Source organism: Anopheles coustani, chromosome 2, assembly GCF_943734705.1.
Source record: "Anopheles coustani chromosome 2, idAnoCousDA_361_x.2, whole genome shotgun sequence".
Classification (NCBI taxonomy): Eukaryota; Metazoa; Arthropoda; class Insecta; order Diptera; family Culicidae; genus Anopheles; species Anopheles coustani.
In genome coordinates, this window is record NC_071289.1 from 87,837,938 (window position 1) to 87,855,275 (window position 17,338).

Below are 17,338 nucleotides of genomic sequence, written 5' to 3' on the forward strand. Positions count from 1 at the left end.
AGACAAATTAGAGGCGTAATGGAAATATTCTTTAAAGTGGTTCATTGAATGTTTTTTCCCTTTCAGATCATAATATTGGCCTTCTTATGTGCGGTCGATATCAAAGTTGATCAACCTCTACCTTAGATAACTATTGATCTATAAAAATTTCTTTATTTTTTGATTATCTCTTGTCTTACAGCGCTCGTCGGCAGCATCCCAAACTCGGAACCTGCGCATGACGGTGTTGAAAAATCTGTTCAAGAAAATGACCGTCTCAGGATTGACGCTGCGGAAGGCGCTGCCGGTGCTGATCGTGGCCGCATTTTGCAGCTTCTTCCTGCTGGTGTACTGGTATGATAGCTCCGATTCGGCCAAACCTTCCTCTATGATGCCCGCTTACAATTCGCACGTGGTGGAAGGAAATTTCGGAAATCCTGCGGCCGGCGACAACGGACGTGGTAGTGCCATCCCGATATAGTAAGTTTGCTTTTTTAATTGCCCATCCTTCTATTCAAGTTTTAACTTATTACTTTTTAATATCATCCAAGCTGAGGCGGAAATATGCACATGTAATAATAACTCGAATATTATCCAGAAGGATAACGTGACTGTGCTTAAGTGTACTTGCAACGTGAATTATTAAAACCCCCTGTTTTTAGCAAACCAATTTGTCACCTTATAATCATACGTCAAAACGTCGGAATGGAGTACATTTGTCGGGCACCCCGCTCCCGATTCCGTAAAGAGTAAACCATTACTTTGCTGGTGCTGGTCGAGAATTGAGTTTGTTTTTCTTTTCAAAAAGATAATCATCAACATTTGCGCGGTTTTATGATCCGTGTAACTGGCGTCGGGTCCGGTCGTCACGAAACTCACGGACCTGACTAACGATTCCGCACGGCGATAAAATGTGGTGCTAATGAGCGGAAATGGAACCATAAAGTACAATTAAAGCTTTTCAATGGCGATTTTACGCGGTGGCTCCGTCGCCAACGGAGGGTGGCTTTTCTTTTATTTTCCCGATAAACACATTGTCTGGGAAGTATAACATTTCAAGGTTTGACTTAAAAGGACTCACACGTTATTTTATTAAACAATAATATGTGTATAGGTTGTTTCTTGAGCAACTAAGTAATATTTTTATGATAAAAAGAGTGCCTTTTTGTGACATTATACCTACTACTCTAACTGAAATCTAGAATGTTGATGAAGCACTAAATCGGTTTTGACATATTGCGCATGTTGTAAACTCATGAGAAATGGTGGGTTCTACTTTGACATCCTTCTAAGGTATAGCTTTTTTCATCTTTTATTCAGATTCCTTTCCGTCAACCCGATGCTCCGAATCTAAAAACATTCAAGTTCGATAAATCAATCAGAGTGTGTTACTTTCTTGTTCTCGTTGGTCGGTGAACCTTATCGATTCGATTACATATTTACGTCCTCTCCTCCTTCAACTCTTTCACTCATCCCCCATCGGCAGCCCCATCGAGCGAACCTGGACGTACAAGTGTGTCAACAATCGGTGCGTGCGTCACCATTTCGTGAACGGCGTCGAGGAGGATTTCGAAAGCAGCAGCAGCAACCATCCGCAATCGCCAGCACATGGCGCCGGAAGTAGCAGCAGCAGCACTAGTACCAATCCGGCCGCTGGCAAGCGAATTCCCTACCTCACCTGCACGATGACGTGCGGGCCGATCAACATCTGGCCGCAGCCGACCGGGTCCACCTCGATCGGCAGCAAGACGTCCCGCTTCCGCCTTTCCGATGTGCGGTTGAAAATTGTGACCGACTTCCCGGCGGTCGAGCAGCTGCTCCGCGACGCGTACGATGTGATGCGGGCGGAAGTGCGCGGTATGATGGTGGCGCACGGGGCGTCCCTGGAGGAGATCGAGGGCGCCGTGCCGGCCAGCTCCGTACCGTCCATGCTGCTGCCATTGACAGTGCAGCAGCAGCAGCAAAGGCGGGCGGGATCGGAAGAAAACGAATCGGGCGCATCCCGAATGCCATCGGAAGGGGGGGAAGCTGGAAAGCGAAGCAGCACTCCGGATGCCGGTGTGGGGAAGATTCACTTCTTCAAGCTGGTCAGCGACAAGCGGTACGATGTGGACGCGTTCGAGGTGAACATTCACGTCGAGAAGTCGTCCGTAACGTTCCTCACGCTGCACACGGACGAAAGCTACAACATGACGGTGACGCGTAAGTTGATGATTGAAGAAAATTATACTCGCAAAAGCTCTACAATTCTTCCGTTTCTGCCATTTAGATTCGGCGCGAGTGTTGATGGTGAAAATATCGGCCAACACATTCTTCGGAGCGAAGCATGGCCTCACGACACTGCAGCAGCTGATCTGGTTCGACGACGAGGAGCGAACACTGAAGATCCTCAACAAGGCGTCGATTGAAGACGTTCCAAAGTTTAAGTAAGTTTCGCGTGTTCCCTTCCTCGTTCCAATGTGAACCCACACTGATTTCCCATTGGTTTTTTCTTCCGCTTTCCTTTTAGCTACCGTGGCCTTATGCTCGATACGTCCCGGCACTACTTCACGGTGGACGCGATCAAGCGCACGATCGTCGGCATGTCGCACTCGAAGCTCAATCGCTTCCACTGGCATATCACCGATTCGCAGAGTTTCCCGCTCGTCTCACGCCACTATCCGCAGCTCGCCCGCTACGGGGCGTACTCGGAGCGCGAGGTGTACACGCCGGAGGATGTCCGCGAGCTGGCCGCGTTCGCGAAGGTGCGTGGCGTTCAAATCATCCCGGAGATTGACGCACCGGCGCACGCCGGCAACGGGTGGGACTGGGGTCCGAAGCACGGGCTCGGTGAGCTGAGCCTGTGCATCAACCAGCAGCCGTGGAACAACTACTGCGGCGAGCCACCGTGCGGGCAGCTCAATCCGAAGAACAACCATACGTACGCGATCCTGCAGAGTTTGTACGCGGAACTGCTCGAGGCGGTCGGCCCGCTCGATTACTTCCACATCGGCGGAGACGAGGTGAACCTGGAGTGCTGGCAGCAAAACTTCAACGACTCCGACATGCGCACGCTTTGGTGTGACTTCATGCTGCAGGCGTACCATCGGTTGCAGCTGGCGAGTGGGGGCCAAAACGCTACCGTTACGCCCAAGCTGGCGGGCGTGTGGTCAAGCGGGCTAACGAACGCACCGTGTCTTTCGAAGAACACGTTTGCCGTGCAGGTGTGGGGTGGGAGCAAGTGGCCGGAGAACTTCCAGCTCATCAACGCCGGCTACAGCTTGGTGATATCGCACGTGGACGCTTGGTACCTGGACTGCGGGTTCGGTAGCTGGCGGACCACGGGCGAGGGAGCATGCTCACCGTACCGCAACTGGCAGACGGTGTACAAGCACCGGCCGTGGGACGAAATGAAGCTAACGTCGCTGCAGATGCGCCAGATATTGGGCGGCGAGGTGTGCCTCTGGACGGAACAGGTGGACGAGTCGATACTGGATGCGCGACTGTGGCCGCGCGCTTCCGCCCTCGCCGAGCGGCTCTGGACGGATCCGGTCGAGGAGCGGTACAGCGAATCGGTGCCGCTCGAGGTGTACAACCGGATGTCGGTGTTCCGGAACCACCTGCTCGAGCTCGGGCTGCGGGCGGAACCGATCTTCCCGAAGTACTGCGCGCAGAATCAGGACGAATGTGTATGATATTACGCCAACCCGTTCTACTAGAACCAGGGAACGACAAGGTGTGGCACCGTTGGTTGTGATACCCGCGCGAAACAAAGGCTCCGGCGCATCGAGTTGTGTTCTTGTGCGGTCGGGGAAATCGTGGTGCATCATGGTTGTTTTGTTTTTCTTTCCCCATTTTTTCTGGACGGCGCGGGGAGAGGGAACCGACAAAAGGAGCGATACAATGGGGCTGATACAAAAAGCCTATGCTTTATGTGATAGGTGGCTGATTGGGTGGAACCAGAATTGTGACATGCGCATGTACTCATCATAAATTACGACCAATAATCCTAAAGGGACCCATTGCTCTGGTCCTATTTATTTGTTGCTAGATATGTATGTATGAACGATACACACACACTCACACAGCTGAAAAGAGGAGTCAAACGGTAAACGGTTGTAAATAGTTTGTAAAACGTAAACCAATAGGACACTACCCGGCAAACGGTAGCTTATTAATCCGGAGGTTTCAAAGGTAGACATTAAAGCCACAACCTTGTGCAGAACGACCAGTAAGGAGGACAATCGTTCGCCAACTGTCGAAGTGGCCGAATGAGTTATGTTTTAGTTTAGAGAAAACAAAAATCTTTACAAACATTTAGTACTTTTCGTCTCAGAAAGAGTAAAACAAAAACCATTCACCAACAACACTTACAAAAGCCGCTCACCCATACAAAAATGGTACTCACGGGCTGCCCGAATTCAGTGACAATGGTTGTAGTTCTCAATGTAGGTTCTAGGTTATATACCATGGTTTTTGGTTAAAATAACGTTTTCCTCTTTTCTTCCCCTAGTGTTGACTTTTTTACACATTAAAAATAAATGGCGTGACTGGAAATGGTTGAAAATGGGCCCAATGTGGTAGATTTGACCCTGTACTTAAAACAATACAAACGTAACGCCGTTTTGCATTAATAGTTTAACCATATTTAAAGTCTCGATCAAGTAAGAAGCTTTCGGTTTAACAGTAAAATAGGTTTGCGACTAGCATGGAAGAGTATATTTCACTGTTACGTGCAATCATTAACCTGTTCCGGCTGGGGTACGAGGCAAAACGATCTACGGTAGGTGAAAAACGAGCTTAGCGAAACGTGAAGTGTTTGAGATATTTAGTATTCGGTGTGGAAGGAAGGCTTATTTCAAGCAACTCGTATACCTGCCAACGATTTCATACCTATAAGATGTTTTGTTTAAATGCTGCTTCCCAACGTGGAAGCTGCACTTCATGTTTCTTTATTTCGTTGTTTTTGTTCTACCTTTCCAAACGATGCCATTGACGAATACCAGCCCATATGGTTTCGTATTGTGTAGCACGTAGATTGAACACCGACCGTTCGCCTACACTATTTGGACAAGTGCACTTTAAGTAAAGAGGAAATACACTCTTTCTTTTCAACCGACCAAACTGGCTGGATTGGCTTCACCGGTAAAGGAGCGCAGATATTGTAAATAGTAAACAGAGTCTTTTCCCCCCTCTCCGGATGCAATGCGAAACGAGATGTTCCTAGTTCCACATCCTACACAATTGGGTAAAATTTTTGCGATTACAAACGCCACTTGCACGTCCGTTATTCCGTAGACAGTTTGCAAAGTTAACCTGAGATTAATTCTGAAAGTTTTGATAAATATAAGTTGCGATAGAAGAGAAACTAGACAAGGGAATGATTCCTTCCGAGGATGGGATATGACCATAACATATGACGACATCGCTTCTCTCTGGGTTGATTGAGTTTAATGTAGTAAATTATGCAGCTAACAAACGATGGGCAAAGTTTACGCAGTTAAGAAATATTTAAAATCAAATGAAACCCCCCCGGAAAGCAGTTGAAACTACTCATTGTATCTAGACCACTCCACGGTTAGAAGAATTTTGTTATTGAAAGTTTGAAAAAAGTATAATCAAATAACACTGGGTGAACGTGGGTGACGTTCTCATCGCAAGCATGTCTTCTTTTTCCGGCAGCGTAGTCTATTGCTTGTTACTTCCAGACAGGAAAGGAAGGTTAGTGCGTAAGGATGTGTTTCTTGTGTTATTTTCTACGTAGCGTGTTAGTTTTGCTAGTTTGAACTGTGAGTACAATGTGCATATGCATAAGAGAACCCGGTTTTCTTCCATCCTGTGCGGATATAAGCTGCCCTCACGCGATTAGATTAATTAGGTAGCACCGCATGAAATTTAAAAGTAAAATAAAAAAAACTGAAAGAGTTACTTTGGTACGAAGCTGGCACACATGGCAATGCTAAGATATTTATACGTATTTGTCAAAAATACTACATTTTCGTTTGTCTCTTATTTGGTAGCGAAATAAAGAAAAAGCCACAAAAAAACCTTTTGATGGTCATAAGGAAAATTGTCGTCCGAGTGTATTTACTTGTCTTACGCATGGTAATTATATGTTTCATCCGGTAAAGTCGTCATAGGACAAATTTAAAAATTAATTTCAATCAGTAGGTCCTGGATCCTGCTTTTGGATTCATTTTGAAGGTTTGGCTGCACACCAGCCCACTGATGCCCGATGACAACATTGCTCTATTCTGGTTCTAGGTTCCATATAGAAATAAATTGGTCCCTTCGAGGTCTCAATCACAACACAACGCCAAACACGTGGCTTGAGGATGGGTAAAAATCTATTTCGAGGAGCAATAAATCGATGGATATAAAAGATTCAGCCTCAACGTTGTATACCTCAACCGCATAATCCTAATATGGTATACGCCAACAATAGTATTCTTTTTTTTCGCAAAGCCTTAGCATAGCAAAGGCAATCATTCAGTTGGAGTAGGGTTGGGTTTGTTTTTTTGCAAACAAACATTTTCCCCGCCGATTCTATGACGGTTTTTTTGCATCCGTTCAAGGAATCCATCTTTAATTATGGATTGGGTTCCACACTGGAAAATTATACTTACCCTGAACGGTGCAAAATTGTTCGACGCATCGAAATGATGGTGCAGTTCGTGCTGGGAAAGCCGAATCTGGACAATTAGCAGGCAGGTCATTAAAGAGAGGGTGTACAGAGAATGCATTTTCATTCCTTTCCCACATTACGGTACTGGATGCGCACAAGAAATTCGCGTTTGTGTTCAGTTATCTCCGAAGATCAGTTTAGTGCCGACGGTGTTAACCGTTTCTGTCGGAAGCATTTGATCCTGATTTGAAGTTAGCCATGCGTATTCTTCGGTTTATGTTTGTGGTGGTTTCCGTTAGTGGTGCCAACAATGGGAGTTTGTGTGCAAAAGATGGCAAGTTTAACCGTAAGTTCTTGAAATTACATAAAATGAATCTTGCCTAGGTATTTTATTGTAGGATATTTGAAGGAGAACATGGAATGGCATTTGCTATAGTGTTCGCTTTCGAAATTTTGAATGACATTTAGGCAAATAAAAAATATATATACTACTGTGTCCAAAAAGTAAGGTGACTTTGGTACGCAAACTGTGTGCGTCCAAGGTATTGGCGGATTGTTTTTTTTTTATTGTTGAAATATGTGTTTTTGACTTCTTCATCAAATTTCATGTAAAAATATTCATCAGGATAGGAGATATGATTTTTTTGTGGCCTACTACACGTATGACCCTCGTTTTTCATCGCTGGCCACATTTGGGGAGCAAAGAATTTGCTTAAAACTTTGTATTCGTAACTAATTTTTAGCTGCAAATTCGTTGACATAGCTTTTGGCGATGCAGTAATGTCGAAAAAAAATGTTTGCGAGGAGTTTAGTGAATTCCAAAATGGCCGCCATGGCCACAATGGCCAAAATGAAGTCATGGGACACATCATCCTCAACGATTCCTCATTCAACGAAGCTCACGTTCAAAATTTTAAGGAATCAATGTTAAATAAACGTCGATTGATGATTAGAGACTTCACTGATGATATTGAAATATCGGAAGTATCAGTAAATACCATTTTAGAGGAGGTTTTGGGCCTGGAACTCGACTGGTACCAAAATCGTTGAATTTTTTTGAAAAAAGGCGTTGCGTTGAAGTGGGTGAAACAGCGCTATCCGTCTAAATTGACAAGCCGAAGTGCATTATTACTGTAGATGAGACTTGTAACTATGCTTCAGGCTGTAAAACAATCAATCAATCGAATAAATACCGTGCCAGGAATAAGCCAGAACCAAAAAACTAGCCAAACGAGGATCATACGTGTAGTAGCGCACAAAATAAATCGTATCTCCTATCCGGATGAATATTTTTACATGAAACTTGCTGTAAAAATCAAAAACACATATAGCAACAAAAAAAAAATTAACAATTCACCAATACCTTTGACGCGCTCAGTTTGAGCACCAAAGTCACCTTACTTTTTGGACGCAGTAGTAGTTGTGCTCAAGTGAAATAAGAAGTGGAATAATGATTTCATCAAAAACTACCTGCGAAATAAAACATATGGTGTATTGTTATGATAACCATTTTGGTGATGTGATATTTTAAAAATAACGACAATCAAAATAATTTTTGGAAACAAATACCTATAACATTATCGTGTTTACTTTTTATCTCATTTTGAGGCAGCCATTTTTCTCAAAAGTTTTTTTCTTATACCATATCGATTAAGTGAGTTAGAAGAATATTCTAGTTTGAGTCATCCAAGAATATAAATTACTAGCACGTGATGCATTGCCAGTTTTTTTCCGAAAACTTGCAAACCATCGTTAGTTAATTGCAATTGCGATAGCTGCACTCCTGAACCTAACGCAACCCGCCCCTTTTACTCCCCATGGGCAACTGGACGACATTTCGCCCAGTCACGGCCTACTACCAGATGCCACCGCTCTACCTGTACGACGACTACGATCGCTGCCTGGAGCAGTTCCCCGACGGTGCCACCTACTGCCTGGTGGACAGCTGGATCGCGCCGAACGAAACCGTTGCAATCTGGCCGGTGATTCGGCAGTTTTCCGCCGACGACAAGCGCAGCTTCCGGCACGATCGGTTGCAGCGTGGACTGTGCATGAACCGGTGCCATCAGCTGCTGGACAAGTTCGATCGTCGAACGCAGATGAAATACTTTCTTTCACGCTTCGAGCCAAACGACTCGCAGAAGGTGAGGCATGTTCTATCCCGTGCGAATGTTGTGCTAACGAACGATTAATTATTAACTTTTCGTTTTCATCCGCTCCGGCGATGTCGCACGACCGTGACCCACTTTCCGCTCGCGCTCAGATCACGTTCGATCCGAACACGTTCGATGGCGCGCTCGATTGGCGCAACCGTTACCGGCGCTTAGCGAATCAATGTGTCAATTACGAGCTGAAACGCCAATACGCCCTGATGGCCTACTCGACGGTGGAATACTGTAGCACCAACCGGCCTGCGCGGCACACGGAACAGAACCCAGCGACAACCGCAGCCTCCCTGGCGACGTTAGGTGACAATTATTCTTCCGGCGGATGGCATGAAAAATGTATCACCGGTTCCTAACCCCACGTCGTTCGTGGTGATTCTCGTGCTCCCCTCTTTTTTCCTAGATGCTCCCGACATCGTGTTCTTGGCAGTGCTGGGCGTGCTTCTCGTCCTGTCGCTGGCCTCGACCGTGTACGATTGTAGGCGCTATCGAAGCACAAGAACCTCATCGCCGGCTCGCAACGGTAACGCCACGGACAATAATGGAATGATGGATTACTATCGCTCCGGATTCGGACGACCCGGTGCGGGTGGGCGTAAGTGTGACGAGAATATTTGATTCGATAACGTTTCCCTTGGGAGATGTAACCAGCCAAACGCAAGGACATTTATATTAATCGAATTGTTAATTATTTTAACCCCACCCCTTGGGAAGCTTCATTGAAAACTCGTTTCTAGCAAACTACATTTTGTTTTGTAAATGTTTTCTACCCGATCCACTATTATGGCCAGTATCCTGTTTGCTGGTGGCATTCTCCCTTCCCCGGAACTGGCATTTGCTGACGGAAAGCGCACAAAAAAGGAAAACCAAAGGTTCAAAGGACTTGAGATTCATACAATCGGTGCGCTTTCTCGTCATGTACCTGGTGATAGCAGGGCACTCGATGCTGTTCAATTGCATTTTTCCCCTGCTTAATCCGCAGTATGTTGAACTGGTAAGTATTTGCGTGGGAGATCAAATGACGTTGAAAGTAAAGAGATAAATATTGCAATTCATGGTAAACGAATTGACGACACAAAATTGACCAACAGCTTCGCCATTTCATAGTAATGTTTGGACGTATTGGACGTTTTGGACGTATTTTATATGAGTTTATTACATGCTCATTATGCAATGTATATGTACAGACATATTCTAAAAGAATATGTAGACAAGTGGAATTGTTTGAAAACTAAATTTCGTTAAAGCAGAACCTGTTCCACTAAAGATATTGAACTCCACGAAGGCCTTGTAATCGACTATGAAACAGAATAAAAACAACAAATGAAAGGCTACACATATTCGAGATGCAGAATATTTTTGAGCTGTACGGAAAACAATAAAAGTTTCCAGTTTGTTGAGGAACTCTGCACTGGTTTTCTGGAGATCAGGATACTGGTTTTCGGGGGATCGTGATGTAGGAGATCAGGTTTCACGTATTGCAACCAGTCAAGGACGAAAACGGTCGCCTTCTTCCTGATTCTCCTGTACGAAATAAAGCAGACCAGAACACAGGGGCCTGAAGAGGAGTTCTCCTGCAGGGGAATGCTGCATAAAGATTCGTACTATTTTTACATTCATTTTCTGGTGGTAAATCGATCGACCGGGAATTAAACCGCGGCCACCGTGGTAGCCCAAAAGAATGGACCACCTGAATGACCTTCTGCCTCTTGCGGACAACATTATCCTGATCTCACCAAAAGCGGCACGAGTACTAAGCAAGGTGAATGAACTTCAAGAGTATTCTGCGCCATGAACAGGTTTACCATAAACATTTAAAAAACCAAAGATGTTAAAGTAAACTACAAAACCGCGTACGAACGCTTCAAGTCACTCCAGGCAGCCTTGAATCAGACAAAGGGAACAGGAATTCAAACCCGGCATTTGGGAAACGAACCGAAATATGCTAACCGTAGCCTTGGAAAAGCCGCTGGAGTCTTTAGACCAGAGATAGTCCCAGAAGATTCGATGTGTCTTAAAATAGCTTTAGATCTACGATCGGCGGACGACTTGGGATCAAGTCAAACTGCTGGTGAGGAACTGTGAGCGGTTGGAAACCATCACGTAGGTTCTGAGAGACAAGACGCGTAGGTCGATCAGAAACATAACCAAGACAATTTCCGGGCACTTCTAGAGCCTAGAAAAGTGACAGTAACGATCAATTGAACATATCTTTTTTATTGTTATTGAGATTCATTTGTTTAACTATCGTTTCAGAACTATCGTCGGATCGTAACGATGCTGATTTTCAACGGTATCACGGTGGTCCAAACTTACTTTACCATAAGCGGTTTCCTCCTTGCGGTGCATTTCGTAGACTTTGCAGAGCGACAGCGTACGTTTGGCTGGCGAGATTTTCTCCAGAGTGTTGCCTATCGGTTTCTAAGGTATTGGGGGGAAAAACAGTTTGATAAATTTGTATAAAGGAAAACTCCTCATTTCTGCTTCCTCCCGTTTGGCGTCAAGGTTGACTCCTGCGTACGCGTTCATGTTGCTTCTCGATGCGACCTGGCTGATTCGGCTGCAGGATGGACCGGTCTGGAGGCGGGTGGCCGAAACGGAGCGTACCTTCTGTCGGTCGAACTGGTGGGCGAACGTGCTTTACGTAAACAACTATCTCACCGTATCGGAACCAGTAAGTTCCATTTCCAACCCCCCTTTCATTTCCGTACTCAGCACGCGGTCGGTGCTAATTACCCTAATCATTATCAAGCTCATTGTTGTGTCGTTATACGACACTTTGCACTTAATGGTTCGATAATGAAACTACCTGACGGTTTGCTATAATGTATGCTTGTTTAGCTATGTTTAGTGATTTGTTAACGATAAAATCGTTTGTTGCGTTATCATAGAAGTTATAATTTTAGTCAAACAACATTTAATGTCTATTTAAATTACCTATTCTTGTTGCGTAATTCATTGCTATTATCGGGAAGGGTTTATTTATTCATTTAACTCACATGAAATACGTATGCTTTAAACCTGCTATTTACAGTGTCTCCAGCAAACCTGGTACTTGGCGACGGACTTTCAACTTTTCATTATTGGTTTAACTCTTCTTGGACTCACGTGGCGCTTTCCTCGGCTCCTTAAGCCACTGTTTGCGTTGGCCATCATGTTGGGCATGCTTATTCCTGCCTTCGTTACGTACATCAATCGCTTCGAAGGAGTCGTTATGTTACGGCCGGAGTAAGTGTCGTTCCAAGTACGAATTCACACAGTTGCGGATGTAGTTTTCTTCCATAAATATTATCAGTCTAACCGTTTTCGATTGGCAATATATTTATTATCCTTTTTTTCCATTTTTTCTGCCGTCCCTTAAGGGCCCTCAAGTACGTGCTTTGGTACGATCCGATGTACCACAAGATGTACATTCCGACGCACACCAACATCGGCAGCTATTTGGCGGGTCTGATCGCTGGTTTGGTGTATCATAAATTGAAACGAGCGAACTTTGAAGCGGCACATCATAAAGTAGGTGAATTGGCACGAGGAATATTTTCGGTAGCATTTTCTCTCGTAAAAGTGAACGTATCTTTCTATATTGATGCATTTCTTGCTAGAACTGGACCTATTTACTTCTGTTTAACTTAGCATTTTAATGTCTAATAAGCTACATAATAATTAATAATACTGTTTTAAGAGAAATAAGGCACACTGTTTGAACTTTTATGGCATTCATTGAAAAACCAGCCTACTAAGCATAAAGCATAAACATTATTTTATTCCTGAGTTTTTTTATTGTTTGCTTCATTGTACCCCTCGACAGACGTTTCGCATCCTTTGGTACGCTTCCCTACCGGTGGCAATCGGTTTGCTCGTGTCGGCTTACATATTTTATGCGTACGACTTCGAGAAGCCGGCCATCTGGATTGCCCTTTATGCATCCCTTTCGAAGAATCTCTGGGGGGCGTTGTTCGGTGTCCTGTTCGTGGGTCTCGCGTTTGGCATTGGCGGTGAGTAGAAGGGGAGAGTGCGTAACACGACACCATAAACACGGCAGTACTGAACATAATTTGTTTTTTTTTTTCAAAATATCGCAAATTTAGGATTCATACGTGGCGTGCTCAATAATCCCATCTTTCGACCGCTGGGCAAGGTGACGTACTGCGTGTTCCTGTGTCATTTGTTCGTGATTCGTGTCACGTTGGGAAACGTTCGGCAGCCCATCTATGTGAGCGATATGAGAATCGTAAGTCAACGGGTTGGAGGGGATGTTTGATTTCCGTGCCGACGTTTAAAGGGTTTTATATTCGTTACAGCTGGTTTCGACCTCATCCACCCTCATCCTGGCGTACATTATGGGCAGCCTGATGTGTCTGCTGATCGAAATGCCATTTTCCAACGTACAGAAGATTCTATTCGCCAACAAACAAGGTAAAGCTTTAGACAGAACTTATATTATCTCGACTTTATGACAAATTTTGTATCAACTCAACAGAGAATGTCTATCGAGAAGAAATACAACTAGTGCAACGTGAACACCCAACTGCAATACAGAGTGGTTTAATAAAACCAGCTACGAGAGAGGAAACGTAACCATCGTGTGATACAAGACTCACGCGTACATTATCTCAGTTCAATATTGTTTAAATCAACGTAGTTATACGCACCAAGTCGTTATCTAATTTGGCAAATTGATTGAAGATTAAAATTTGCTGTTATATAAAATGTATACAGACGCAACTATATTGTGATTTTTCTCAGTCTTTAAACTTAATTCTAATGAATTACTCTTTACACCCGCCGCCGGAACGAGCAAGGCATTTGAAGACAAAATAGGCAACCTGGTGAAAGTATGACGAACTTGAGGTTGACAAACAATAAACCGTTAACGGAGCGGTTAGAAAAGCAGACTAGTAAAGCGTGTTCAAAGTCACAACAATATTATGGCACTTTATCCGGCTGTTATAGAAAAACAGGCCACATGCGGCCCGCAAGCACATCGGATCCGGCCCGCGACCCCTTTGAAGCAATACATCGAAAGTTTGGATCTTTGAGTATAAGCTATTGTTTGAATGGCAAAATGTTTTTTGTTGAATTGAATGAATTGCAAGAGAACTGAACGAACATCAATGTCAACAATTCCTATAAGAAAGTGATATACAACTTTGATCCACATCACGCCGATATATTGCGGTTGACAAGAGCAAAGATTTCACACAGGTTTTCGAGACAAGCGAATAAATAGTGTTCATACAAAACAAACGTCATGAACTACCGGAGAATTCTAAATAAAATAACAGATATGTTAGCTGTAAAGTGATATCGTAATGAAAAACACGTGTGGTTTCGTTGGCGGTAGAACACAGAATGAATTCATAATGTATTTCAGTATTGACAAATGTGTCAAACTGACACATAGGGTTTATACACAAAGTTTGTTTCTCCAACACGCCCGCTCAAACCTTGTAGTCCCAAAAACGCCCGCTCAAACCTTAGAATCGGACAATCCTAGACATGTACGCAATCTCGTGAAAGCTGGTGCAGGTAGACCTTTTGTCAATATATCCGCTTCCTGTTCTACTGTTGGAACATACTGCAACTTTATGGTACCCTTTTCTACTAGGTCTCTTACAAAGAAATACTTTACATCCACGTGTTTCATGCGCACTGAATCCTTTTCTTCTTGTAATGCCCGCTGCCACAATATCCAATCGTCTCTTTCCTTTAGTTCAGATATTGATCCAGGTATGTTATCAACATAGCACAAAGCATTAAGAGCAAAACTGGCATTAACTTGATAATCTTTATGCCACACAGGAGCATTTCGTTCTCGAACAGGCCTGGTATTAGAATTTTCTTCACCTTCAATTATTTCCTCTTCACCAGTGTCGTAGTTTCCTTCGCTTCCTGTGCTCTCCTGATCATTCATAACCTCTATGTTATGATCATTGCCTTCATTTGTTTGCTCTGCTTCCTCTTGATCTAAAACAACTACATCAATGTTATCGTAGCTTCTGGAACACTCACTCCTTTCGACGTTCTTCAGAGTTTCCATTTCCAGAAAATCAACATCTCGCGCTACAACGATGGACTTCTGTTCAGGATTCCATATTCTGTAGCCTGCCGGTGCGTATCCGACAAATACGCCTTTCCATGCCTTAGCATCTAGCTTCTTGCGATTTTCTTTCGGTATATGGACGAACGCCGGACAGCCAAAAACACGCAACTTAGACAAATCAGGTTTGGTACTTTCCCATAACTCAGCTGGACTTTTGTCATCGTCATTCGCTCTTGTTGGACAACGATTAACCACATATCCTGCTGTTTCGACCGCTTGTACCCAAAAACATTTGTCGATCTTTGCACCTTCCAACATTGCCCTAGCTCGCTCTACAAGTGTGCGATTCATTCTTTCACTAGTGCCATTTTGTTGTGGGGTGTATGGTATTGTGTACTCTATTTGAATTCCTTGCCGACGACAAAAAGCTTCAAAATGGCGGTTTTTAAATTCTCCTCCATTATCACACCTTAAACGCGATATTCTTGTAGAGAATTTTGCTGTCACTAACGCCTCATATTTTACAAAAAGTTCAAACACCTCATCCTTACGTTTCATGGGGTAAACCATGACAAAATGACTCCAGTCGTCAATAAACGTCACGAAATAACGTTCACCATTTGGACCCACTGGTGTAATTGGTCCGCATACATCCGAGTGGATCATTTCCAGTATACGTGTTGAGCGTTTTCCTTCGTATGTTGTAAAAGGTTGACGAGTCTGTTTACTCATTACGCACGTTTCACACACGGTAGTAATTTTATCCGAATCGTCACACTTCACAGAATCTAGGCCTTTCACAAAATTATGTCTAATCAACTTTTCTAGTGTTCGATTATTCACATGACCAAACCTACGATGCCACAAATCAAGGTTTTTCGTGATTCGTCCGCATGCCACCAAAGATTTCTTTTCATTGCATTTTTCACTGACTGCATCCAGTTCATACAGCTGTCCCCGACGCGAACCTGTGGCAACAAGCCTTGTGTCTTTCCATATGCACACTTTTCCATCCTCGAACACTACTTTCATACCTTTCTGTTCAACTTTCAATACCGAGAACAGATTGAAGCGTAGTGCGGGAACAAAAAGAACGTCGTTTACCGTACACGGAATACACACACCATTTACTATTGAAACGAGCCGTATTGTTCCAATGTGCCGAGCTTCGATCGACGCGCCATCTTTTGCAACTGCTATTCTTATAGGAACTGGTAACGGAGACAATGATTCAAAAAGACCTTTGTCTTTCACTAGGTGGTCTGAACACCCCGAATCAATAACCCATTGCACCTTCTCCTGTTTTTCCAATAACTCATTGCTACTGACCAAACTGACGAACGAAACACTGCCGTTGCTTGCCAAATTCGCCTTTGGCTTTCTATTGGGACATTTTGAAAGTTTGTGGCCTTCTTGTTGGCACCCGTAGCACTTGAACATTTTCTTCGTCTTAAACACTTTCTTCGTACTCACAAAAGCCGGTGATCCGCTTTCAACTAAAGCCGGTTCCATACCTGAGCCTCGTTGTTTAATCTCTTCGTCCAACAGACGACATTTTACGAATTCTAGATTCAGGTTCTCTTCGGGCATGGTTTCCAACGCGGTCACTACCGTTGAGTACGCGGATCCAAGAGTCAAAAGTAAGTGGCAAACTACATCCAAGTCCTCGATCACTGCCCCTGTTGCACGGTATTCCCGCACTAAGCGATCAAATACTAGGAAATGATCCTGCAGTGTTCCGCTCTCAAAACGCAATGAGAGCATTCGTCGCTTGAGGTGCATTCGGCTGGCGATACTTTTCCGCTCGAAAATGCGAGACAAAGCGTCCCAAATAGCTTTTGGTGTAGGTTTATCCTGTACATATTCCAGCTGGGAATCGTGTATCCTTGACACCAACAAGCTTTTGCACTTTTTGTCCATTTTAATCCTTTTCTCGCGCGCCATAGCCTTTTCTCTACTTTTCTCTGCTGTATCACCAGGAGCATCACGCAGCTCCTCGATATCCGCCGATTCTGTTTCTACACACGTTAAAAGATCACGCTCTTCCAATAACACACGCATACGGAATTTCCAGGCATTGTAATTAGAGCCATTAAACAATGGGAGCAGAAAACGATCATTTTTCTCATCCTCCATTTTGTTACACTGGGACCATAACCTAAAGTGATATCGTAATGAAAAACACGTGTGGTTTCGTTGGCGGTAGAACACAGAATGAATTCATAATGTATTTCAGTATTGACAAATGTGTCAAACTGACACATAGGGTTTATACACAAAGTTTGTTTCTCCAACAAGCTGTAGTAATAATGCACAATCACATTTTTTTTTAAATCTTTAAAAATGCAAAATAGTGTTAAAGAAAATTTAACTTTTACTGAAAATTGTAAATTTTATAAGAAGTAATATAATATTTTAAAAATTTGAAGGTGTTAAACACGATTGACTGCTTGGATCAAACCACACTGATAAGAACATATTTTCATCAATCCAATCAATTTAACGTTTTAGCCCGCGAACCTATTTTGGAGCGAAATGTGGCCCGCG

At 43.8% G+C, this 17,338-nt stretch overlaps 2 protein-coding genes across 2 annotated transcripts in view; both read left to right on the plus strand.

Moving 5' to 3' along the window:
- Positions 1-5,903, plus strand: part of LOC131262902 (probable beta-hexosaminidase fdl) — a 36,069-nt gene extending 30,166 nt beyond the window's left edge. The window contains exons 4-7 of the mRNA XM_058264996.1: positions 182-459; positions 1,466-2,181; positions 2,249-2,405; positions 2,489-5,903. Of these exons, the coding sequence (XP_058120979.1) occupies positions 182-459; positions 1,466-2,181; positions 2,249-2,405; positions 2,489-3,653 (2,316 nt within the window). The 3' untranslated portion in view covers positions 3,654-5,903. The remainder of the gene's footprint in view (positions 1-181; positions 460-1,465; positions 2,182-2,248; positions 2,406-2,488) is intronic.
- Positions 5,904-8,400: 2,497 nt separating this feature from the next.
- On the plus strand, positions 8,401-13,326 carry LOC131265250 (nose resistant to fluoxetine protein 6). The gene is made up of 12 exons (XM_058267512.1): positions 8,401-8,727; positions 8,847-9,051; positions 9,152-9,343; positions 9,540-9,742; positions 11,005-11,174; positions 11,254-11,422; positions 11,783-11,976; positions 12,111-12,261; positions 12,557-12,743; positions 12,837-12,979; positions 13,050-13,164; positions 13,229-13,326. The coding sequence occupies exons 1-12, from the start codon at positions 8,401-8,403 to the stop codon at positions 13,324-13,326; spliced, it is 2,154 nt and encodes a 717-aa protein (XP_058123495.1).
- The last annotated feature ends 4,012 nt before the right edge of the window (positions 13,327-17,338 follow it).

Coding starts and splice junctions, on each gene's coding strand:
- LOC131265250 (XM_058267512.1), top strand. CDS start 8,401: ATGGGCAACTGGACGACATTTCGCCCAGTCACGGCCTACTACCAGATG. Junction 8,728..8,846: donor AGCCAAACGACTCGCAGAAG/GTGAGGCATGTT, acceptor GCTCGCGCTCAG/ATCACGTTCGATCCGAACAC. Junction 13,165..13,228: donor TCTATTCGCCAACAAACAAG/GTAAAGCTTTAG, acceptor TCAACTCAACAG/AGAATGTCTATCGAGAAGAA.